This window comes from Malania oleifera, chromosome 2 (genome assembly GCF_029873635.1).
Source record: "Malania oleifera isolate guangnan ecotype guangnan chromosome 2, ASM2987363v1, whole genome shotgun sequence".
Taxonomy (NCBI): Eukaryota; Viridiplantae; Streptophyta; class Magnoliopsida; order Santalales; family Ximeniaceae; genus Malania; species Malania oleifera.
In genome coordinates, this window is record NC_080418.1 from 82987070 (window position 1) to 83014536 (window position 27467).

A 27467-nucleotide genomic window follows, 5' to 3' on the forward strand; every position below is an offset into this window, starting at 1 on the left:
ATTCAAATCTCCTCCCATTAATATTTTCTCAATCCCTAGTATGCCTCGTATAATACTATCCATATCTTCCAAAAATTGTCTCTTAAGATTTTCTGCTAAGCTTACTTGAGGAGCATAAGCATTAATGATATTTATTATCTCTTAGCCTAACACCATCTTGATTTTTATGATTCTATCCCCTACTCTGCTTACATTAGCAATGCTATCTTTTAAGTTTTTGTCTACAATAATTCCTACTCCATTCTCATGTTTTCTTTTCCCGTGTACCAAAGTTTAAACCCTGATTTATCAATTTCTCTAGCTTTCTCACCCACCCACTAAGTCTCTTGAAGGCAAATTATATTAATTTTTCTTCTAATCATTGTGTCTAAAATTTCCATGTTTCTACCCGTAAGGCAAATTATACTTGTTTCATGAGTAGATGGATGAAAATCATAATATTTTAGAGCGATAATTGAGCATGATTATGGTCTACATATGAGCTGTTGATATGCGATTTTCAGAAATCATAATCTGTTTTGAAATTAGAATATTCTGCTTTTTTGAAAATAAAATTCATTTGGAAATCTAAGTTGTTGATAAGTGGGATTTGAAAGGTTTAGAAATTAGAATGAGTTATGTGTAGAATTCTCTGGATGAACAAGATGATTTTCAAAAGTCCAATGAATTTCTCATGTTTTCAAATGTCAGTGTAATCCAATGCATAAGTTATGCTTGAGATGAAAGAAAAGAATTAATGCATAAGTGGAAATTGAAAGTTACTATATTATGAAGAATGAAATTGATGGATGCATGCCTTGCAAAATCAGTAAATAATTGGACATTGAGTTAAGGAAAATGATTAAATGGTGATTTGAATGCATGAAATGTTTAAAACTAATCTCAGAATTAAAATATGTCCTAGATGCATAAGCTGTTTTCAGAATTGGAATGTGATAATAAGAACATGCTTAAGGTAGTGTTTGAACTGTGCGATGTGCATGAAATTCTCAAAAACGAAGTGTATAACTAAGTGCTGGTGGTGTTCTTCAAATGAAAACATGAAGATGGATGTGTTTCTTGCAAAGTTAGTATGAGAAAGTTAGATACATACATGTGTCTTAAGATCATGGTGTGCATATTTCTTGAAAAGATATATTATATATATTTTTAATAACAAAAGAAGATAACATTAATAGAAAGAGAATTTACAGAAGGGAAAATGAGAAATCTCCCGAGACAAACTGAAACACTCCAAGACTAAAAAAAAAATATAAAAAATGCTCCAAAAAAAAAAAAATCATGCAGCCAACGCGTTCCTCCAATCTCTTTGAAACTCTTGAAAGCTTGCCTCTTTAAAAAAAAAATCCATACCCGAAACACTACAAAAAGGCCAAATGCTTTATTTTTTCCCAAACCAGCATCTGGTTTAATTTTTCTCCTGACAAAATATCTGAGTATTACCTTCCATCCATAAACCCCATAATACTGAGAAAAAGCCACACTTACATAAAGTTGCTCTGTCCTTTCTTCAACCAAATCTTGCAAAGGATATTTCTAAAAAGTTCTCCAGCAAGGGAGGACAAACCTAACGTTCTCCCATTATACCAAATAGCATATTCCAAATACTCCAAGCAAATTCACATTGCAGAAGAAGGTGAGAAGTTGTCTCAGAGTTATTGTAATAGAGCAGACATACATCAGGAAATAGAGCCTTTATAAGTCTCCTAATTTGCAACAAGTTATTGGTAATTATCTTATTAAGCAATAAGCACAACCAACCAAGTGAAAGACTTTGTTTTAGCACGAATTTTAGCCTTCCAAATAGTAGAGTATAGCGAGAAAGAAGAGTTCCATCAAATCAAAAATTCAAAAAGAGATTTGCAAGAAAACACACCTGACTAGTCTCAAGACCAAGAACGAACGTCCCTCCCCGAAGAAAGGTTACTCCCACTTAATAAAGATAACAGAGAAGACAATTCCACCATCTCCCCATCGTTCAGAGGTCTCCTAAAATGAAGATTCCAAGAAACCAAAGGACTACTTAATACACCAACAAAAAAAGAAATTGCTTTATTTTGTTTAGAGCTTAGATGAAAGAGGCGTGGGAAAAAAGTAGAAAATGGTGCATTTCCTAGCCAAAGGTCATTCCAAAATGAATATGAGAACCCCTCCCCACCTCTTGTTTAGTGTGAGGGATTAAAAGAAGGATAGATTTGAGAAATGGATCTCCACAGACTCCCGAGAGAGCATCTTAAATTAGCATTGTTATTCCACTTGTTCTCATCCATCCCAAACTTACTTCTTATTACTTTATGCTAGAGAGATGATTCTTCTAGAGAGAAGAACCATAGCCATTTAGCTAGAAGAGCAATATTTTTAGACACCAACTTGCCAAGACCCGAAGCCCCCTTTTTCTAGATCTACATACCTCATTCCAACTCACTAAATGGTCCCTCAAAGCTTGCAGGCAATCCCCATCAAAATCTTAAAAGCAAATAGGAAATATAATGGGATGCTAACAAGACAAGCCCAAATCAAACTTTTTCTACCTCGAAGAGGGAATAGGACTCCCTTCCAACCATTTAACCTCTTCGTCATCCATTCCATTGCTAGGTCCCAAAAATCTATAGCTCTTTGGGTCAGCCTTCAAAAGGACACCTAAGTATGTCAAAGGCCAATCCAAAATACCACACCCCACTTAGTTAGCCCGCTCCTGAACACCCTCGACAAGAACATTCATAGCTGCTAGACCACTCTTCCCCAATTGCCTCATTTTTTTTTTTTCCCACAACACACCTAAGTAGGTCACAAAGACTACGATTCACAACCTCAATTTGCCCATCAATTTACAGGTGGCAAAAGAAAACAAGTGAATCCCACACATTTTCCAAACTGTCTTCCAAAAGTAGTTGGAGAACTTTATATCCCTATCAGACACCATGGAGGTTGGCAACCCATGCAATTTGACGACCTCTCTAAAGTACAATTTAGCTACATGATATGCATCAAAAGTGTTATTACATTGCTATTTTGGGGAGACCAAGAACAAAATGCATACTTAGGTCTCTCCAAGGCATGTGTGGCAAAGGCAAAGGGGTATAAAGGCCAATGTCATCTCTTTTAGCTTTGGCTAATTGACAGGTGCGACACTGAGACATTATCCTAGCAACATCCCTTTTAAAGGAAGGCCAATAAAACCTATCCTCAACTAAGGCAATGGTTTTATCCCTCCCCAAGCGACCAGCTAACCCCTCGGCATGCAATTCCAAAACTAAAAGATCTCTAAATGAAGTACGGGGAATGCATAATCTAGTACCTTTAAATAGGTATCTCTCCCAGATGATGAAATCTACAAAATCACTAAGGTGGCCCTCACTCACCTCCTGAAAGATAATCCCAAAATCATGACAAGTGGAGTACTCGTCCTTTAAACGAACAAACCCAATGACCTCAGCTCTCAATATATGGAGAATAACTACTACCCTACTAAGGCCATCAACCACTTTATTCTCAACATCAAATTGATGCTCAAGGACAAAAGTGTACTCATTAAGGAACTCTACCCAACCAGCATGCTTCGCACTCGACTTCCTTTATGAGCTCAGATATCGCAAAGCAAGGTGGTTAGAGAAGAGTACAAACTCCTAGGGTAACAAGCAATATCTCCAATGATGGAGGGATCTCACTACAACATAAAACTCTTTATCATATGTGTTATATCTCCGTTTGGCATCTGAGAGTTTTTCACTAAAAAATGCTATAGGATGTCCCTCTTAACTCAAGACCCGACCTATAGCTGTCCCAGAGGCATCACAAGCCACCTCAAAAATTATACTAAAGTTTGGATGCCCAAGTATAGGTGCTTCGGTCATCTTCTACCCGACCTCTCTAAAAGCTCTAGTAGCTGATGGAGTCCAATAACTCACCTTTCTTTAAACACTCAGTGAATAGGAGCAAAGATTGTGCCAAAATGCCCTATGACGCTTATAGAAAGTTGCGAGGCCATGAAAACTACGAACCTCAGTAACTATCTGAGGCTTAAGCAACTCTCTAATGGCTCAAACCTTATCTGGATCGGTGGCTATTCCCTGCACAAAAATCACAAAACCAAGAAAGAGCACACTAGACTATAAGAAGTTGCACTTCTTGAGATTAGCAAACAACTTCGCTTCTCTCAACGTGGTAAAGACCTCATGAAGATGTATCAAGCGCTCCTCCATAGACTTCCTGTAGACTAGTATATCATCAAAGTGGACCACTAGGAACTTTCCTATTAATGGCTACAGAATATGTCCCATAACCCTCATAAAAGTGTTGGGCGCATGAGAAAATCCAAATGACATGGCCAACCACTTGAACAAACAATCATGGGTCTTAAAGGTTGTTTTCCACTCATCTCCCAGCCTAATTCTAATTTGGTGATACCCACTACATAGGTCAATCTTGGAGTACCAACTAGAGCTAGCTAGCATGTTGAGCATATCCTTAAGTCTAGGGATAGGGAACCAATACCTAATGGTGATTTTGTTGATGGCTCTTCTATCCACACACTCCATCCTTTTTTGGAGTTAGGAGAGGAAGTACAGCAAAAGGACTAAGGCTATGTCGCACAAAGTCCTTATCAAGGAGTTCTCCTAACTACCTAATCAATTCAGCACGCACTTTAGGGTTTGTCCTATAGTGTGGAAAGTTAGGTAACTATGAACTAGGAATGAGATCAATGGCATGCTAAATGTCTTGCATAGGTGGTAGCTCACTAAGTAACTCACTAGGCATGACATCAGAGAACTCAACTAGCAACTCTCCTACCTCAGGTGGGCACTCACATAAAGACTCTGAATCCTCAGAAAGAACCTCTCAAGTGATGAGTGCTAAAACACACCTATTTTCTAAGCTCTCTCGCTCAAAAGTCCCATGATCAAGCGAGCATTTCTTTGAACTAGGGCTTAACGGACTATCTTTTTCCTTAACTTAGGATCTTTGGGGCTGAGCTTGGTAGGGGTCAAAATGATGCTCTTACTTTGGGCCTAAACACAATAGATTTTTCCCTACCATAATTGGTGACATCATGATCAAATAACCACAATCACCCTAATAGGACATGGGCAACATCCATCGGGAGTACATCACAATAGACTCTAACCTTATAATCTCCCATTTGGATGGGTACAAGACACCTCTTGGTAAGGGGTAGATTTGTCTTATTACTAGTTCACCTTAAAAGGCTAAGAGTGAGCCTTTAAGGTTTAATCTTCATAAAGCAGCCATGGAGATCACATTCATGCTACAACCCTCATCAATAACAAGCTTACATGTCCTATCTCCACAATGAATGAAAGTGTGGAAAATAGTGGTCCGTTTCCTCTTCTCACTATCCATGGTAGTGGATAAGAACACACCTAACCACACTAACATGGCGGCCATCCTCCTCAAAATCATCTACAAGGTCACCCTCATCACCTGAGTACTCAACAACATCTACAACCTAATCCTCACTATCGGGTAGATCATCAATCTCATGCTCTAAAGCTAAAGCTCATTGGGGACAATGGGAAGCAATATGATCTCTAGCATGGCAACGATGACACTGCAAAGATGAGCTACTAGCTTGAGGAATATTGGGTCCAATAAAGCAAACAACATGATGTAACAATAGTTGCATCACAGTACTCTCTCCAAGGGTACATTGAGGGATGGTAGGTCTAGGCATGGTCTTAAATTTCCACGAAATCATCAAAATTTCCGATTTCCGTCAGCCTTGAAATCGAAATGGCATTCGATTTCTATTTTGCATAATTTTCGTAGAAATCTCAACAAATCATCCCGAAATTTATCGAGATCTCGAAATTTCAGCGAAACTTGTTGAAATTTTAACTATACAATGAAATTTCCTCAAATTTCAAATAAGAGATTTAGGAGTGAAGTGAGATTCTTTCCTAATTTATTTTATTTATTTTTATCGACACGAAATATTATTACAAATGCTTTTGAAACTATATGAAAAAATAAACTTACAGCAAAAATTTATTTAACCATTTATGTCTAAATTATCATTATTTGCATAATAAATAGTATTTAAATGATTTATAAATTTCATTTGTATTAGCTAAATATGTTTATTGTACATTATCTTACAAATATGTTTGATACACATACTATATTACAGCTTTTCCACCTCATACACAACATAGATGTATTTAACTTGTAATATATTAGTCCTAAAACTTACATTATTATGTTTGTTACCAATTTGTCAAGTTTCACAAAGAATTCCATGTTTTACTACTGATTTCCGTTATTTTTTCAAATCAAAATCAAAATTGACATCGAAATCGAAATTTTCGTCGAAATTTTCATACTTTTGGAGCCTCGAAATTTGAGTCGAAATCAAAATTTAAGACCTTGGGTCTAGGGTGAGGAAAGGATTTGGACTAAAGTGTCTCACTCACTTCAGATGAAGACCTACGAGAGCTCTTGAGGCACCTTCCGATGGCAAGCGCTTTCTGATAGGCTGCCTCTAAAGACTTCGGAGAGAACAACTCAAACTCTTGCTTGACATACTCATTAAGACCGTTCAAAAACCTAGCTACGGTGTGATATATGATAAATGTAGCTAGCTACAGTAGTAATTTGTTTATGGTTCAATAGCTCATTTAACAACTAGCTCTTCAAGGAAGAAGGGGTGTAGTTATCTTTCAATTGTTGTCTCATCACTACCCACTAGATAATAGGAAGTTCGCCCAACTGTTTCAAGGTTTGTTGTAGAGTTTTCCAATACTTCTTTTCCGGTCCTACAAGTTTCATCTTGGCAAATTGAACTTTAACCTCACTTCATACACGGTACCAATTAAATAAATCCTCCATCCCCAATATTGTATCTAAAAAGGACCTTGGGTCAAGTTTCCCATCAAGAGCATGCACATCCACCTTGACCTTTTTTGTAACATCTCCATAATCTTCCTAACTCTGCTTAAGGGAATGTGGAGCATGCCTAGGGTTGGGTTGGTACTCTACACCATCAAACTCGTCAAAGTTACCTTCCTCAAACCTAGACTCGAGATTAACCTGAGGCTGGAAGGGCTGAACTAGCCTACTAGTCTGTTTTGGAGCCTAACTCATACTGTTAGGTAGAGGAACCCCAAGAGTAGGAAGGATACCCTAGGCTGACCCTATTGAATATGGGGATTTGTTAGGGTGCGTAACAAATGATTCTATGTCTTCCACAATAGGGGGTTTACCTAACATCTTCAAGACTTGGTCAAACTGTTGTGTGAGGTGCTCAAACTTTTGGTCCACAAAACTCTTAAAGAGTGTCTAATCGGGCAAACAAGGACTATGTCATTTGGTGCAAGTTCAGTGGGATTGGGGTCAATGATTTTGTTGGTGACCATGGTTCATGCAATATGCTGCAATGATGCTTAAGAGGACTAAACTTGACTATGAATGATATAAATCCTAAAATTACTACATTAAACAAACATGAAGCTACATAACATAATGCATATGAACAAATATGGTCTCACATAACATGGCAACATGGGATTGACTTGGTATGGGTATGAACAAGGAAGCAATGATGAGTTAGCTAGTGGAATTTACCAAAAAAAAAAAAAGGACTTTTCCTTTAAGGTTAACAAGAAACTCAAAATTATGCAACTACGAAATTTCCGTAGTCATGCAAACAATAGTCAAGAAAATGTGAGAGTTTGTTCACCTTGCCAAAGAATTGGAGCACAAATTGAGTTTATCATTGAATTCCAATGTTAGTCGAGCAATTTGTGAAGTCCCTAGTCTCTGATTCTCAGCAAAATGGCTGTAGAACGGCAGTTGGAACTCGATCTGAATGTTGACAACACTTTAAAATTCTGAAATTTGCTCGGGCAGCTCAATATTAGGCTGTATTTGACCCTAGGAATGCAAACCAAGCTTGATAATCCAACTTTTCCTCAGAAAGCTTCAAAATCTCAAGAAAAAGTTCAAATTCTCAGGGCAAGAAGCAATAGCTCGCGAGCCTGGGCAAAAGAGGAGAAATCCGGAAACTTCCCCATGCACGTGGCTGGCGCCGGGAGTGTGTGAGCTGTCAGAGATGGGGTTCCAGCTGGTGGTAGAGAGAGAGAGAGAGAGAGAGAGAGAGAGAAACTGCAGTCCGATTCAAACAATAACTGTACATCCACTAGCATGTTCACCACTTAAACCACTAATACAACTAACAAATATTTACAGATAGGACCCAACTAAACACATAATTGCAAATACTAAAAGAAGCCTCTAAAAAAATACAAAGAGGTCCTCCATACACATCTTTTCTAAACCTTCCAAAACCTACACCTAAAATACATGTGCCAAATGGGCGGCCTAGGGGGTATAGCTGGTCCTCTATCATTAGGATTTCTATTTAATGTGTTAGGACTCCCAAATCAATTAGGATTGAATCCATTAGGTATTTTTTACATTCCTAACAGGAGTAAGATTCCCTAGCATATATATCCGTAACTGTAAGGGATTTTTCATTCAAGCAATAACATAATTCAAAGCCTTTGGCTAACTTAGAGGCAAAGGTCCTCAAAGTGATCAACCTTATTTTATTTTATTTTTTAATTTTCCATCCTCTCAATTTCCCACAATAAAACCCTAGTGTCATATCATCCCCATAGTGGAGGACATCTTTTTCAAAGTTCAATCTAATACAAAACTGAATTTTTCTATTGCCTTGGCACTCTAAGCTCATCCGCAAAACAAAAAAAAAAACAAACAAAAAAGGTTTGAGTATTAGATTTTCTTTTGCATGGACTAACAAAAATGAGAGAGGAAAAAAAAAATTTAAGCTCCGCGTATCATCAGAAGGTTGCAGGAGAAACATGAAAAGAAATAAGTATAAAGATCCAACCCTAAAAAGAATGAAAATTTCTTAAAGATCATTATGTCTTAGTCATACCAAAATTTTTGATAATTTGAAATTTCAAATGTCATTTGTTATTTAGACACATCATTGAAAAAATAAATCAGAAAATGTATACTAACGTGGAGTATACAAGAACTCCACCGGGGCGAACTAGCTGAATGGCCTGGTCAAACATCCTCTTTTGATAATTTGCATGGTTCCTTAAAGATACTACTGTCTCCTGTATTAAAAAACAATGAATAAAACTCAGTTCTTCTCCAAGCAGAATATCAGAAATAAACAAATACTGCAGAAACACAAATTCTGATTTCTGATAACAAATAAATGGACGGGAAAGAAATAAGATGTTTACTAATAATATGAGTTCAAATAGAATCTATGTGAATTTTTTCTCAGCAGAGGACATATCAATCAAGATATCTCTCAATAAGAAGTACTTGGTACTTTCTTTTAACAAACAGATTTGGTTGAAGTCTTTTAAGTCAGAGTGATGAGAATTCGGATGAAAAAGACTATGGATATGTTTTTTCATATTTATGCTGCCATCTACATTGCACGTTGAAGGAGTTTTTAGAAGAAGAATAACCATTCTTATTGAATTTCAAGAGACACGATTACAAGATAAATAGTAGAGAAAGACCACCAAATTAGGAAGGCCACAAAATCAGCAAATCAAATCAGCAGATCTCTAGGCTACAAAACAGGAAACTGAAACTACTAGAAATCCGATTCCCCCACTCAAGTTGGAGCGTAGATATCCATCATGCCCAACTTGCTTACAAAGAGCTCAAAACTAGGTCTGAAAAGTCCTTTGGTGAAGATATCGGCTATTTGTTGAGTAGTAGGAACAAAAGGCATGCAAACATATCCACTATCAATCTTCTCTTTTATGAAGTGTCTGTCAATCTCTAAATGCTTCGTGAGATCATGTTGTACTGGATTTGAGCAATACTTATGGCAGCTTTGTTGTCACAATACAACTTCATTGGCATGTTCACCGGCATCCACAGCTCTTCAAGAATTCTCTTTAGCCATAGCATCTCACAAACTCCATTAGCCATAGCCCTATATTCTACCTCGGCACTGCTCCTTGCAACCACATTTTGTTTCTTGCTTCGCCATGTGACCATATTTCCCCAAACATAAGTACTATCCTAACAAGGATCTCCTGTCAATAACTGAGCCTGCCCAATTTGCATCAGTGTATGCCTCTATGTTCTGTTGTGTGGTCTTTTGGAAGAGTAAACCCTTGCCTGGTGTACTTTTCAAGTATCTGAGAATCCAATAAATTGCTTCAAGATGTTTCTCGTAGGGTGAATGCATAAACTGGCTTACCAAACTCACAGCAAAAGCAATATCTGGTCGTGTATGTGATAAGTAAATTAACTTTCCCACCAACTTTTGATACCGAGTTGTATTCACTAGATCACCTCCCTTGTCATCTCCAAGATTCTGATTAGCATCTAATGGAGTGTCTGCTGGCCTACAACCGCTCATCCCAGTCTCCTTAAGGAGGTCAAGGACATACTTCCGTTGGGAGAGAACAATCCCTTTCTTCGACCGAGCAACCTCCATTCCAAGGAAATACCTTAGAGATCCTAAGTCCTTGATCTCAAATGTTGATGAGAGGGAAGTCTTCAATCGGTTCATCTCAAGTACGTCATCTCTAGTGAGAATTATATCCTCTTCATATACAATCAGTATCACTATCTTCCCATCCTGTGAATTTCTTATAAATATCGTATGATCACCTTACCCTTGAGTATACCCCTGACTTTTAACAAACTGAGTGAGTTTCTTAAACCAGGCTCTTGGTGACTATTTTAACCCATATAAGGACTTATTCAGCTTAAACACCTTTGTGCCAAACTTTTCACCAAATCCTGGAGGTGCATCCATGTACACTTGTTCCTCCAGGTCTCCATTAAGAAATGCATTTTTTATGTCCAACTGTTGCAGAGGCCAGTCACGATTAGCTGCAAGTGACAAAAAAACTCTTACAGAGTTTAGCTTTGCGACTGGGGCGAATGTCTCCAAGTAATCATTGCCATAGGTCTGACTTAATCCCTTGGCGACCAATCGAGCTTTATACCGTTCTAGAGAACCATTTCATACTTCACTATAAACACCTATTTGCACCCTACAATTGTCTTTCCTATTGGTAGATTAACTAACTCCCACCTGCCATTTTTTTCAGGAGCTTTCATCTCCTCGAAGACAGCCTCCTTCCACTCAAGAACTTTCAGAGCATCCTGCAAAGTATTAGGAATCTCCTTACAAGACAATTGTGAGGTAAAAGCACGAAAAATAGGTGAGAGATTTTCATATGAAACATAATTGGACAATGGATGTTGGGTGCAAGACCTCACACTCTTCTGGACAGCAATGGGAAGTTCAGAATCATCAAACTCAGGATTGGAACCAGACGTGGGTTCAGAACTAGAGAACTCAGAACTCGAAGATGAAATGGACTGAACATGAGGTAAAGTCTCGATGAGGACATTACCTAAGCGTTTATGGATTCTAGACAATGTAAAGGATTGGAAAACCCTTTCTTTCAAGTTGTCCTCTGTCGCGAGTAGACAATGTCAAATGGTACCAACACTGTGATGTTTTTTTTTTTGTTTCCCCTTTGTTTATAGAATCATGAACATCATGAAATGGCACTATAGGAAGACCTGCCTTTTCAGTATCTAAAAAACTTAACTCACTTTCTCTTAGTATAATAAAGCTTGGGTTTTCAGGTTGAATAATCACAGTTGGAGATGGATCATTTTGCGAGTCTTCAGTTTGGAAAAAATCATGAAACACAGCTGAATCTTTGTTTTGGTTCCCCCTCTGAAGATGAGGCGTAAAAGAGGGATGTAATTCAACAAATGTAACGCCCATAGTAACAAACATTTTTTTTTTGGAAAAAGGTTAAAAACATTTATACCCCTTTTGAGTGGGAGCATAACCAACAAACATACATTTTGTGGATCGGGGTTCAAGTTTTCCTCGATTATGACTATGAATATGAACAAACGTGGTACAACCAAATATCTTTAGTGGTAAAGAAGAAGACAGCCAATTTGTTTGATAAAACCTATGAAAAACATCAAAAGGTGTTTCAAAGCTTAAAACCTTATTAGGCGTTCTATTTATAAAGATATGTAGCACTAAGAACGGCTTCACCCCAAAGATATTTAGGTACCTAATTGGTAAAAAGCAATGCCCGAGCTACTTCCAATGAGTGTTTGTTTTTTTCTTTCAGCCAAACCATTTTGTTGCGGGGTGTCGACACAAGAGCTTTGATAAACAATTTCTTTTTCAAGAAAAAATTGGCCCAAAATTTTTTTGAAATATTCTGGACCATTATCACTCCTCAAAATTTGAATATTTTTTTGAAATTGTGTTTGTACCATGGTGTAAAAATTTTTGAAAAATGTTTCCACTTCAGATTTTTCCTTTATCAAATAAACCCAACTTAATCTCGTGCGATCATCAATAAAGGTCACAAACCATTTTTTGCCAAAATACGTTAATGTTCTACATGGGCCCTAGATGTCACTATGAATCACAATAAATGGTGCAGTTGGTTTGTAGGGTTGGGTGGAAAAGGATGCACGATGATGTTTAGCAAACTGACAAACTTCACATTGAAAAGAAGATGGACTCCGAAATAAATTGGGAAACAAGTATTTTAAATATTGAAAACTAGGATGGCCTAACCTATAATGCCATAACATGATATCATTATCTTTGAAAACAGAAACACGAATTTAAGCACGTACTTTGACATTGTTTACTCGAGTTAGGTCAATCGTCAAAATAATAGTCCATCTTTTTCCTTAGCACTGCCAATCATCCTCCCCAAGGTCAATTCCTGAAACTCACAATAAGAATAGAAATTTGCTTGACACTGATGATCAAAGGCAATTTTACTAATGGGCAACAAATTGCAAGACAAATTTGGAACATGGAGCACATCATGGAGAATTAACAATGATTTTGATAGTTCCTATCCCGGCAATTACTGAGAGTGAACCATCTGCAATTTTGACCTTTTTTATTTCCTGCACACGGACTATAGGATGAGAACAATTTGGAGCAATTAGTCATATGATCAGTTGTGCCAAAATCAATTAGCCAAGAATGAACAAAATTAGGAATAACACCTAAAAATGCAATAGCAAGAGAGTTACCCTTCTATACCAAAGAACAAGACTCAGTTAAGGACAGTTTTGGAGATTGAAACAATTTGTACAGGTGCTCTAATTGCTCCTTGGTAAAAGGGACTGCATCCGAGTTGGTAGAAGGCCCTGAGTCTCTTTAACCGTGGCTTGGTAGGCATGACTGTCACATTTGGATTTGGCTTCCAATTTGTTGGTTTACCATGAAGCTTCCAACACGCCTCCTTCGTATGCCACGGTTTTTTGCAATGCTCACACCATGGTTTCTTACGCCCATTGATTTTGTAACCATAAGATAAAGGGCTGAATTCTAGGAATAGTAATCAGCAGATACAGACTTGGGAGGAATGGTGGGATTGGGCGGAATGGTTTCAAAAGTACCGGAAGAGCCGGTAGGATTTCTTTGGGCGCCGGTCATCGCCGACTTATACGACATGATTAGAAGAAAGAACGAAATAGAAAAAGAGCACGAGGCTCTGATACCATGAAGGATTTTTTAGAAGAAGAATAACCGTTCTTATTGAATTTCAAGAGACACGATTACAAGATAAATAGTAGAGGACGACCACCAAATTAGGAAGGCCACAAAATCAGCAGATCTCTAGGCTAGAAATAGGAAACTGAAACTACTAGAACCAAAAATAGAATTTCCTAATTTATTCCCTAGAAATCCGACACACGTAATCTTGTCTGTGCAATAGGACTAATCACACTGAAGTTCACTGTCATTTTGTCAGAAATGCTGCAGATTGTTGCTACTTGTGAAGTCATGCAACCACTAGGAGATTGGTTCACTGAGGCCATGTTTAGGCTTGCCTTCTACAATTCCTGTGCCAAGCAGGTGTTGAATGATATTTATGCATTGTAGCTTGAGGTGAGTTGTTAGTAGCTATCTCTTCCTAGCCTCTTCTTGTCCTACACAATTTGACATCCACAATGGCAACTTATCCATCAGCTGTTGAGTTTAAACACTCTTCCCACTAATCTCCTCCATATGGTTGAGCCAAAGACCATCTCTTGATTACTCACCAACATCAGTTTAGTGAACCATCCTCCTCAAAATAGAAACCCCCTCCAAACCTTCAAGTGGAGATGGTGGCACAAAAGGAATATCCCCAAGCAAATCAGAGGAATCAGACCAGTTTGTTCATGAACCTCATCAAGAAAAATTCCACCATCACCAACAAAATCAATGTCAAACTCACTGCTGCTGTCTGATTCATCTCCCCATTTCTTTTCTCCTCAATAAAACCTGTCCTTTCACCCTTGTCATCCTAATCTGACATTGAATAATTTTCCCTTTCTTCAATATAACAATTACCATCTGTGTCCTTTTTATAAGACTTAATCCCATGCTCTAGATAACTTTCCTTCTTTTGCCCCTCATACCCAAGAGTCTAAAGACAAGACATCACATCTTATTTGAATCAGTCTTCATACACACCATATCAACATTAGATCTTCCATCACACTTCCCCAAATTCCAATGTACCTCTGTATGCAAGCACTAATAAGCTCAATCCATAGCTAAATCACCAGCAGGTCAATGCATCTACACCACCTCTGAATCAACCATTTCCAAAGGAAACTCTCTAGCCACCCCATCTACATTACACACATTCCTCATTACCGCTCCACTTGACCTAACACAAATAGATTTACTAGTTGTAAATTCATGAGTACGGATGCTCTTTGAGGACGCCCTCCCCTGTATGATACACCTTTCTCTTCACTCTCGCCTATGCCACTTTCTCTAGCCCTAATTATCATATAGGTGAATCAAATCCAATTTTCTTTTAGGCCAACAACAATTGTCTTGAGAAGTTTCACAGACCAAAATGAAAAAAAATATTTGATCATTTTGCATCATGGGTTGCTTGTTTTTCCCTTCTTTCACCTTTTTGGTTCCAAAAAATCATTGTTTGGCAGTCAATTTCCGTCTTACATAATTTCCGTGAAATTTGAACAAATCATCTAAAATTTTTTGAAATCTTGAAATTTTAGCAAAACTTCTCAAAATTTTAACGATAGAACAAAATTTTCCTCATAATTCAAATGAGAGATATTTAGGAGTGAAGTGAAATTTCTCAATTAATTTTATTTTTTTTTTATTTGAAACAAAAAATTATTACTAGGGTTTTTGAAATTATATGAAAAAAGAAACTTACAACAACATTTTATCTAACCATTCATGTCTAAATTATCATTATTTGTACAATAAATAGCATTTAAATGATTAATGAATTTCATTTGTATTAACTGAATATGTTTAATGTACATTATCTTTAAAATATGTTTGATACACATAATATATTACAACTTTTCCACCTCATACACAACATATATGCATTTTACTTGTAATATATTAGTCCTAAAACTTATATTATTACGTCTATTAACCATCTTTAAAGTTTCATAAAAGAATTCCATGCTTTACTAATGATTTCCATTATTTTTTCAAATTGAAATCGAAATTGACATCACAATCAAAATTTCTACAAAAATTTCCATACTTTTAGAGCTTCAAAATTTGAATCAAAATTGAAATTTAAGACCTTCTCTATGATAGGGATTAGCCATGGATGGGAACAAGAAAGGTTTACCAAATCCAATTTTTTAGGCCCACAACGGTTTTCTCGAGAAGTGTCATGGACCAAAATGAAAAAAAGATTTGACCATTTTGCATCATGGGTTGCTTGTTTCTCCTTTTTACCTCCTTTTTGGTTCCAAACCGTCATTGTTTGGAGAACACCCTATCCTATTCATTGTAGCTTTCCTTTATTATCTTCATATAATTCTTTGTTTATATAAACAACCACAAGTTCTCTATCCGCTTTTGTAAGCTTCTATAACAGGGATTAACCATGGATGGGAGCAAGAACTCAGGTTATTGACCCGTACCATGAACTCAGGTTTCAGTTTGATGTTTTCATATATTTCCTTTCAACACTTGAGAATTGCAGGAAAAGACAAGAAAATAAATTATGAGTTTTCTAACCCGAGGGCTTTGAAACAGCAAGTATGCCATGTTTTGGTTTGTCCCACCTATATAAATATCTAGGTTTCTAGGAAGAGTGGTCACACTGGTCTGGCCTAAACTGTTCTTTTACACTAAATCTAGCCCATCCCTTTTGTTAGAATCAGTCTAAACCCAAGCAAACAAATTGGTGTCCAGAATTTGGGCATGGTAACACCCATATGCACAAATGGTTGTCTATGTTTCCAAATAAGATTTGACATTTCACACACTGTAACTACAAATATAAATATAAGCAAGCATGCCACTAAAAACAGTTTAAGGCAATACATAAAATAAGTATAACATCTTACCTCTCCAGCAAATAATCGTGGCCTCAAACCTAGAGCAGAACAGGGAGCATCTAGAAGGACTCGATCAAAGCTATTGGGAGAAAAACCTTTAGAACTTTCAACCCTACCACCCATGCAGTGATTTCTTCCCGGCCCATTTCTCATTCTCCGAATATTCACTTGGGCCTCAGCTTTACTTCCACAACTCTGTTGATTTTCCCTGGCCCCATTGCCTGCAATGTCAAGTTAATCATGATTATCACACCAATCAGAAAATGAAAGAAACAACTAAAAGAAAAAATACTGGGAAAAAAAAAAGCTCCAAGAAAAATTTAATCAAAACCTGCAATGTAAATTTAATCAAAACCTGCAATGTTGTCCGAATCACAGTTTCACACCTAAAAATCATATGAATTTATGAAACTTGGCCTTCCAAGTTGTAAAAGAAAGTGGAAAAGACATCTTAGATCCAATCAAATAATCAAAGAAAGATTTATAAGAAAAGACCCCCTGGCAAAGCCAAATCCCACACCAAAATACCCCTCTAGTTGAAAGGATGTCAACTTCCCAACAGAAAATGAAAGAATAGAGTTCCTCCACCTCTCTATCATTTAAATACCCACGAACATGGAAATCCAGGGAGATGAAAGTTCAACTAAAAATCATAAAAAAGTGACATCATTATCAGCCATGGAAAGATGAAACAGACAAGGAAAAACGAAATAGATAATGCAGAATCACCCGACTATATTCTTCCTCATCTTCTTCCTTTTGAGCCACAAATCCCTCCACTTCCACTGCTATTCTAATTCCCCATCACAGTCCAGCGCTGTTCCCATCCTAGGCTATCTCTTCCTCCATTGCATAGCCCCTTCAATCAAATCCCACAGGCCACAACCCAAATCTCAATCCCATAATGGAAGGGGAAAACGAAAAAAGGAGAAAGAATTCATTTTCTTCAAAGAGGACAACGGTAGCAGAAGCACATAAAAAGGGGGGAAAAAAATCATTTTTCATGTGACAGATGCAGCCAGGCTAGCAGAAGCATAGAGAGGGAAAAAAACCATCTCAGCCGGTTCTGAAATAAATAGAAAAACATGTTATAAAAAAATAAGGGCAAGAAACTGCAGCTCTCCTTCGAAGCTGTCAGATTTGCTCGATGACCCTCAATCGAGTGGTCCTTTTCTTATATAGAAGTCATTTTCCCTAATTACAATATATCCTAATTACAGCAATGGTATATATCCCTTAATTACAAATATCTCCTAATTACAGCATCTCCTAACATTAAGCATCCTAATTACAACATCTCCTAACATTAAGCATTGACCCCTAATTCAGGAAAGATATTTACAGATTTGTTTCCTAAATAACTATTCAACAATTTATGGTAGGTTTGACAGACTTGTTTCCTAAATAAATGTAGAACAATTTATGGTAAGTTTGTTGTCTATCCTACTAACATCCCCCCTCAAATTGATGTTGGTTGATCAAGAAGCATCAATTTTCCAACAAGAAACTAATGACTAGTCGTGTCATAGCTTTGGTGAAGACGTCCGCTATCTGAAGGTCACTTAAGACATGTGGAAGAGAGATAACCCGAGTATCAACAGCTTCGATATGTTTGGTACGCTCGTGATAGACGGGATTTGTAGTGATCTGAATAGCACACGTATTATCAGCATGAAGAGGAGTGGGAGTAGACTGAGGAAAACCTATTTCAGCAAGTAAGCCACGGAGTCACACAATCTCCGAGCAGGCTGCCGACATGGCATGGTACTCTAACTCGGTCGAAGATTTGGAAACACGATCATGTTTCTTACACTTCCATGAGATAAGGGAACCACCAAGAAACATACACCACCCAGTAACAGAACGGCGAGTATCAGGGCATCCTGCTCAGTCAGCATCACTAAAAGCCACAAGGCGAAGAGGAGTACCAGTAGAGAAGAACAAGCCACTGTGAGAGGAACCCCGCAAATATTGAATAATTTGGCGGACCGCTGCAAGATGAAGGTGACGAGGAAGACTGCATAAATTGACTGACTTTCTGGACAGCAAAGGAGATGTCAGGCAGTGTAATAGTGAGATAATTGAGACTACCAACTAACTGTCGAAACATCGTGTGATCAGGAAGGAGATCCCCCTCCTCACGTCGATACTTGACACTCACTTCCAAAGGGGTATCCATTCAAGGGGAGTCCTAAAAACCAAACAAGGAAATCAAGTCCTCCGTGTATTTATGTTGATGCGGGAAAACCCCAGATGAATCGGACTAAACTTCCAAACCGAGGAAATACCGGAGAGGACCAAGATCCGTTATATGGAAGTAATCATGAAGATGCTGCTTGAGCTTATCAATGAGAGCAGAATCAGTCCCAATGATGACAATGTCATGAACCAGAAGAAGAAAAATATGAACAGAAGTCGTACAAAGAAACAACGAGGAATCATATTGGCTTTGGATGAAAGAAAACCAAAGTAAGGTAGCCCGGAACTTATCAAACCAGGCTCGAAGAGCCAGTTTCAAACCATACAGAGAGCACTTCAGCTTACACACATTCGACGTCGAAGACGAGCAAAGGCCAGGAGGAGGTGTCATGTAAACATCTTCCTATAAATCACCATGAAGAAATGCGTTCTTCACATCCATCTGGCAAAGGGACCATCCTTTAGAGGCGGCAATGCCAATAATAGTACGCACAGTGGTCATTTTAGCGACAGGAGCAAAGGTATCCTCATAGTCAACCTCATACTCCTAGAAATTACCAAGGGCAACCAAACGAGACTTATTACGGTCCATAGACCCATCAAGCCGAAGTTTCACAGAAAAAACCCACCTACACCCACTTAGCTTGATAGGAGAAGGACAAGGGACCATGTCCCAAGTCCAATTTTCTTGAAAAGGTTGAAGTTCTTCCTGCATAACCTTTCTCCAACACTCATGTTTATCAGCTTGTGAGTACGAATTAGGAATTGACACAGTTGATAAGGTAGCCGTGAAGGAGGTATGAGGGAAACCATGCCTATCCAGTGGATGAGAAGCACGGCCAGATCATCGCGGAGGATGCAAAACGGGATCAGGATCAGGTGGCAAATTAGACTCAGGAAGGGGTAGAGTTGGCCGACAGCGTTCATACACAAAACCAGGCTTGAAGCGTTAAGGAGGGCATATCAAATCATCAAAGTGAGGAAGAATAGAAACTACAGGAGACGATGTAAGAGAAGTAGGAAAGAAACATTGATGCTCAAAGAAAACGACATTACGAGATACATGAAATTTATTGGAGGAAGCATCATAGCACACAAATCCTTTTTGAGATAAGTTATATCCCATAAAGGCACATTTCACAGATTACACAGAGAGTTTGTAACGTTAATGCAAAGGTAGATGCACAAAATAGACACAATGAAAAGTGTGTAAGTCAAGAAAACTAGGGTACTGTTTATGCAGACGATAGTATGGAGAATCAAAATTTAGCACTTTAGAAGACAACCTATTAATCAAATGTACTGCTGTAGCTAAAGTTTCAACCCAAAATTTAGGAGGAACAGAAGATGCAAGTAACAAGGTCCTAGCAACATCTAACAAATTTCGATTTTTGCGCTCAGCCACACCATTCTGTTGAGGCGTATAAGGACACGAGCGATGAGAAACAATTCCTCAGTGATGAAGAAACTCAAGAAATTCATAAGACATATATTCTCCACCAGAATCAAATCGTAAAGTCTTAAGCTAGTAGTAAATTGATTCTCAACATATGCTAGAAATTATTTGAAAACAGCAAACACTCCAGACTTATAGCGCAAAAAATATACCAAGTATACCAACTATAGTCATCTATGAATGTCACAAAATATTTATAATGAGCACGAGAAATGACAAGGTAATGCCCCATACACCACTGTGAACTAGGTCAAAGCAATTCTTTGCCCTACTCCCAGAAGAAGGGGAGGGAAGAATCTTACTTTTTCCAATTTTACACGTAGAACAATCAAAAGACAAATCATGAGGCAAAGAAGAATCTTTTTTTCCCAACAAACCAGAATTCAGCAAATGAGATAAAACAACATTGTTTGGATGGCCTAAACGTTTGTGCCGTACTTCACAATTATTGGAAACAGTAGTACAAGCCAAAGAAATGTTACTAGGAATGGAAAAGTATAATTGAAACAGTCTCCCAACTTTAGGCCCCTTCTCTATTGTCCTCCCTGACACCAGATCCTGCACATGACAACCATCACGAGAAAACTGAACATTATAATAATCATCCACTAATTGTCCAACCGAGATAAGACCTGTAGAAAGCCCAGGTGATACAAAAATTTTAGTAAGTGATGGTGTGATATCACCAACCCCAGTAATCGGTAAGCGATGGCCATTAGCAACTTGAATATCAGAAGAACCAATGTACTTATGAACATTGCTAAGCATATCAGGAGAACTGGTCAAGTGATTGGATGCAGCGGAATCAACAAGCCAAGATTGAGAGGGTATAGTACCCTTACCTTGCAGCCCTAAAGCGGAAAATTTTGACACAATTATTTGCTGCACCATTTCTGGTGTAAGAGCAAGTATAGCAGCAGTGGAAGGTGACACTGGAGTGAGATTTTGAGTGCTGGTTACCCCATCTGAAGTGTGACCAGTAGCAGTAGCATGATGAGCATTCATGGGTCGGTTTTGAGGATGTGTTGGGCATTTTTTGATTATGTGCCCCTTCTGTTTACAGTAGCTGCAGAACTTTTTAGCACAATGGGCAGCAATATGCCCATAGTCTTTGCAACTGTAGCACTGAACCACACGCATGTCTCGACCCCTCCCCTTGCCTTGAGCATCGTATGCGACAGCATTCTCTTGCCGAAGCAAAGATTGAGTAAGAAGACGCTGTTCCTCTCGAAGAAGTGCTCCAGAAACACGTCAAGAGATGGGGAAGGATCCCTGTGCATCAGGTTGGAGCGAATAGACTCGAATTCTGGCCTTGGTTTCATAAAAACTGGTCTCTTTTGCTAGCTTCATGGACTGCTTGAACAGCAGAGAGAGACTCGGCCGACACGTTGGCATGCACAACGTTGGAAAACTCAGCCCAAAGATTCTGAAAACCACAGAAATATTCCTGAACAGAGAGTGTACTTGGGAATAGGCAGCAAGATCAGTTTCCAACTGAAATCGCCGGGTGGAACGTTCTTGACGATAGACCTTTTTCAAGTACTCCCACATCGATTTAGCCGTCTTGTAAGGCCTTAAATTGAGTATAAGCAGTGGATCAACAGACCCAAGAATCCAAGTCATCACGCAAGCATCTTTCACCTTCCATTGAACCAACTTAGTAGGATCGGTAGGTGCTGGATAACTCCCATCAACATGACCCCACAACTCCTTTCCCATGACAAATAGTTGAAACTGAAACCGCCAGGCAGCATAATTCTTCCCCGTAAACTGAGTTTGAAAGACTTCTGAGTTGGAGTTGTTAGCCATAATTAGAATCTTTTGAAATTCACCAAAAAACTGCAAACCAGAACCCGCACCCAAGAAACCAGAAAACCAGAGCCTAGAAACACAAAAATTGGACCAAAGACAAGGTTGATTCAGAGACTGGCTCTGATACCATGTCAGATTTGCTCGAAGACCCTCAATCGAGTGGTCCTTTTCTTATATAGAAGTCATTTTCCCTAATTACAATATCTCCTAATTACAGCAATGGTATATATCCCTTAATTACAGCATCTCCTAAAATTAAGCATCCTAATTACAGCATCTCCTAACATTAAGCATTGACCCCTAATTCAGGAAAAATATTAACAGATCTGTTTCCTAAATAACTATACAACAATTTATGGTAGGTTTGACAGATTTGTTTCCAAAATAAATGTAGAACAATTTATAGTAAGTTTGTTGTGCATCATAGCTAGGGGAAAAAAAAGAAAAGAATTCCATGAACGACAGAACCCATGCCTGAATATCTTGCTGTTAGAACCAACTATCAGCAACAGCATCTTCTTTGGAACACTAGAATCTGCAGTTGGAGTTTTACTACTTCATTTGGAGGTTGCCAAGGCACCCCCATGACAGATTTGATACTCATTTACACAAATTCAAAATCTCATTAAACTGATACACAGTCGCCCAAGCCAAGTTATTTTGACCAGCAAGAAGAATATTTGAATGCTCTATAAAGTATCTGGAGTAAGAAACTAAATATAGATCGACTTTGAGCCACAAAATTTAAATCCTAAGGGTGATAGTGATATTTTGATTGCACTGGATTGGTCCTGACACGTGGTTATTCAAATGGTAAATTAAAATAAAAATAAAAATGAAAAGGAGAAGGGTGTTTGGAAGTTGAACATTGCATGGGCACAAATGTTTAGTTGACATGGGCACAATTTCCATACCAAGCTTATTTTCAAGAGTATTTAAATAGTTCTGTGTTTGTTTATGCAGTAGAAGGGAGCCTCTCTTTCCAAGGCATGCATGGTTGACCTTTGTAACTTGGTATCCTTGTGGAATAAATGTGCATGGCTACTCTTCCCAAGGATGCAACAGCATTGTTTTTTCTAAGTCATTGCATTGATTTTATAGCATGGTTATCTATTGGGTGGCTGATCATTATATGCATGTTGGGTCTATGCAAGGACTGGGGTCTCATTGCCGTTTGGGGAGGTGTGCCTTGTTAAGTGTAAGTTCAAGACAAGAGAAAGTTTGTGAAAGGCTTCACCTTTGGGTTCTTCTCTCTATATGTTTCTTTTCTTGGATTAGGAAAGTGTTCTGAGTTCTCACAATTGTTTGAAGAGGAGTGATAAACTCACTTGTTGGTTTATTGAACTCATGTTAGAATCCCCATGGACGTAGGCTAAGTGTTGAATTAGACCTGGCAAAATGGATCAAAATCCGTTAATTCGAACCGCACCCGACCTGTTTTAACCGACTTATAATTATCTGTTTGCTAAACAAGTCGAATATGGTTTTTCATTTTCATATCCACCCCCTTAGCGGGTCGGGTCGGGTTTATCCGGCAGATATCCGCCAACCCACTTACATTAGTAACCCAGGAAAGCCCAACAGGCTACAGCCAAAGTCCAAACCCAGCCAGCCTAGTGAGCCCACTGCCCAAGTGCCCATGGCCACACGCCCCGCTCGCCCCCTCCCACTCCACTCCCAGGCCAACCCTAAATCCCTAATCACCTAATGCCCTATTCAATTCGAGCCCTAGCTGCCTGCTCTATTCGATTCTTCATTCGAGTGTGACGAGCATCTCTGTTCAGAGAGCCAGCACGAGAGGAGAGAGAGACTGAGTGAGAGACCCTTCATTCTGGTCTTCTTCTATGACCCTTCGAAGCCCTCTGGCCTTCATGAGTTGGTCTTCCATACTGTGAACCAGCAGGAGCCCTTCGCGAGTTCGTCATGGACATTTTCGAACCAGAAGGAGCTCCTCGCAAGCTCGTCTTTGAATGTTCGTGAGTTCGTGAGTTCATCTGCATCGAAGTTCGAATTTGTAAGTATTCTTCCCCTTCTTCTACAGATCTGCTTTTTGCTTTCCATGTTCATCAGTTTTTTAGTATGTTCAGCAGCATTGTTTGGGATTTTCACTTTTGTTTTAACCTTAATGATGGGGAGCTTGAGGAACTCTCTCATGTGGTTCTTGGATTCTTCTAGTTATTACCATTGTGGGGATTTTAGGATTGGTGTTTGGATAATTATGGTGTTTTCTCTTGTAAATGATTATGTACTCACCTGAACACATCTCATCATTCTTTTCATCTTGCAAATAAATTGTGGAGAGCTAAAGTTCCTTCAAAGGTAAAGGTGTTGTGTAGATCACCATTCTTGATAGGGTTAACACCAATGATTTGCTCTAGCCTTGCAGGTTAAGAGACCTTATTAGGCTTTATGTTCATATGTTTGTGTCTTGTGTAGCTATGGTAATAAGCATCGTGCTCATTTATTCTCAGTCTTGTGGCCTGGTGTCTATGGAACAAGATTTTTGGCCTGTTGGGAAGTGTTATGGGTGCCCTTATTCTTTGGAGGATTTCTTGGTGGTTGAATTTAGAGATTTTGGAAGGCGTAAAAATTCTTAAGGACCTTGTGGTGGAATTCTACTTACGTTGTTATTTTGGTTATTTGATTGGAGAGAAATGCCCAGATTTTTCTAGACCATGGGTCTTCTATGGACTTGATTTGGGACTAAATGCTCAATACAAGGTGTTTTGGCATTACTGGTGTTGCTGAGAGTCACCACGATCGATTGCCTCAAACCTAGTTTGGGTGGTCTTCTTGTATTAGCATTTTCTATTTTTTTTCTTCTCTTCAAAAATTTCACGTTTTCTTTGTGCCTTCTTCTTTCTTTATATAATACTTTTCTATCCAAAATAAAAAGAAAATAAAATTCAAACTTCATGATCAATACAAAAATAAATTAATATCAGCAGTCAATTCATCAGCATCTATCCATTGTGTCTGAAGCTTGCAAGCCCCCATGTCTTAATTACTAAATTCATTTTTGCCATGGACTTCATGTCTATGTCTGCCTTTTCCCACAATTGCAGTCAAAAAATGGCAGTTCCACACAATTTTTTGCTTTTTTCCATGGAGCTAAAATTTTGGTATTGAAGAGGATCCAAATTTTGAAATGACTTCTAGGCATTTCGAAGAACATGAAAGGCATTGTTTCGCTTTTTACAATATCATGTTTCATTACATGTTTCGTTACATGTTTGTTAAAATGTCCAAGTGGTGATTAGTCTATTTTTTTTGTTATCTAACCTCCTGGTCAACTGGAAAACAAAGGCAATTTATTACTAATATTATTCTATATTCTAAATATAAATCCATTTTCTCTTTAAAAATTTAAGCTAGTAATACTATTGCAATTTTTTTTTGTGGCTTTCTCTACTCTGTTAAATGGAGCCAAAGGTCTTATTTTGAAGAATCCTCAATTTGAAATGTCATCATTTAGGCATTTCCATGGGCATAAAGGCGATGTGCCTTTTGAGTGCAAAATTTTAAATGGAACTAAGGGTCTTATTTTGAAGAATTCACCTTTTGGAACATCATGTTTTCTTAAATGAAGCTTGTGAAAATGCATAAGTGGCAAATTATTCTTTATAATTGATGTTGTGCCTTTTGATTGTGAAATTTTTAGAAATTTCTTGAAATTTTTTCAACTTGTTAGTGCAGTGGTGTTTCAAGTGTTAACATTTAAAGATTTTTTCTCTTTAAATTCTTTTGCCGATTATATGTTGTTAATCCCATTTTTTAATTTTTTGCAGTGCATTACAAGGATTTGGGAAAAAAAATGTCTCAGTCAATAGCGAATTCAATTGATCAAAATGATGAAATGAGTGAAGAAGTTTAGTTGCTAGATTCATCAAACATAGAACCCACAAATTAAACAACTCCACAGGTAAAAAGAGCTAGGAAAAAAACATCTAATATTTGGACAGATTTTGAGTTGATTGAAAGTGGAGATAAACAATATGTCCAATGTAAGTATTGTCCTAAGAAATATCTCTACCATAGTAAGAACTTTGGGACATCAAACTTACATTGTCATATAAAAAAATTGCATAGGAAAGAAAAACAATGATTTGAAACAAATGCTAATGAGTCGAGGTGATGGAAAGTTGTCTTTTCATACACAAAAACTTGATCAAGCTGTACAATGTAGGAAGTTGGCAATGGCAATTGTGAGACACAATTTGCCCTTTTCTTTTGTTGAGTATGAAGGAATTCATGAATGGGCTTTAGAATTAAATTCAAAGACAAAATTTGTGACAAGAAATACTGTAAAAGCTGATGTTATGAGGGTTTTTTTCAAGGAAAAAGAGCACATTCGTGAACTTCTGTTGAATAATTCTAGTAGAATTTCTCTTACTTCAGACTTATGGACTTCATTAAATACTTATGGCTATTTATGTTTAACTGCACATTTTGTGGATAAAAATTGGAAGCTGCAGAAGAAAGTGTTGAGTTTTTCAAGCATGCCACCTCCACACACCGGTCTAACACTTAGTAACAAAGTCATGGACTTATTGGTGAATTGTGGTATAGACAAGAAGCTATTTTCCATAACATTGGACAATGGTACATCCAATAACTGTTTTGTAGAGTTTTTGAAGTCTAATCTGAATTTGAAAAATGCTTTGGTAAGGAAAGGAAAGTTTTTTCATGTTCGTTGTTGCACTCACATATTAAATCTCATTGTGCAAGATGGCCTAAAATTATCTCATTTGGCTGTGGACAAAATACGAGATTATGTCAAATATGTGAAGCATTCACAACATCGGAAGTTTAGATTTCATGAATGTTGTGAAAAGGTGAGAGTGCCACGTGTGAGAGGATTTCGCCAAGATTGTCCTACTAGGTGGAATTCTACTTATATGATGCTTGAAAGTGCTTTGTTTTATAGAGATGCTATTTGCCAATTCAAGTTTAGTGAGGAGAATTTCAAGTTTTGCCCAAATGATGATGGATGGAAGGAAATTGAGAAAATTGCTTGTTTCTTGAAGGGATTTTATGACTTAACAAATATTTTTTCTAGGACATCTTATCCAACTGCAAATTTATACTTTCAAGGAGTATGGAAGGTACAAGTAACTTTACTTTGTGTGGCATGGGGTAATGATGTCTTTTTAAGGAATGTGGCTAGTCAAATGCAAGGGAAATTTGACAAATACTGGTCAGATTATAGTAAAATTTTGGCTATGGCTGTTATTCTGGATCCTCGTTTCAAGATACAATTTGTATCTTTCTGTTTAAAAGAAGTGCAACCAATGTCTTGGAAAGATTGAGTAAACGACATCCAGCGTGAGATGCATTCTCTTTTTGATGAGTATGTGAAGAACCACTCCCCTTCAACTTCTAAGAAAATGCCTTCCTTTGAAGCAACTACTAGTCATGATCGTGGTCATATGACACCTATTGCAACATCAGTTGATGTAACACTAAAAGTAAGATGTTTTTTAAAGTGCAAATTTTATTTTACTTTTATTATAAATTTATAAAATTTGTATATTTCTATTGTTATATACTTGTTTTTAGGGTTTTAAAGCTTTTGCTAAGGAAGATGAAGAAGCTCCAATGTCAGAACTAGAAATGTTTTTTA

The 27467-nt window shown here is 37.7% G+C and overlaps 1 protein-coding gene across 16 annotated transcripts in view; it reads right to left on the minus strand.

The window, feature by feature from the left end:
- LOC131149194 (rRNA (cytosine-C(5))-methyltransferase NOP2C) overlaps positions 1 to 27467 on the minus strand; it is a 169378-nt gene that overhangs the window by 26986 nt on the left and 114925 nt on the right. For 15 of the 16 annotated variants that reach the window (XR_009135167.1, XR_009135166.1, XR_009135165.1 and 12 more), the window contains 2 exons: positions 16387 to 16598; positions 9004 to 9104 (listed from right to left, as the gene is read on the minus strand). Coding sequence is in view for 10 of the 16 variants with exons in the window: in XM_058099426.1 (XP_057955409.1) it covers positions 9004 to 9104; positions 16387 to 16598 (313 nt within the window). In the remaining 6 variants the exon portion in view is untranslated. Of the gene's footprint in view, positions 1 to 1876; positions 1990 to 9003; positions 9105 to 16386; positions 16599 to 27467 lie in introns of those variants that run through there. The other variant, XM_058099425.1, reaches the window with a different exon arrangement.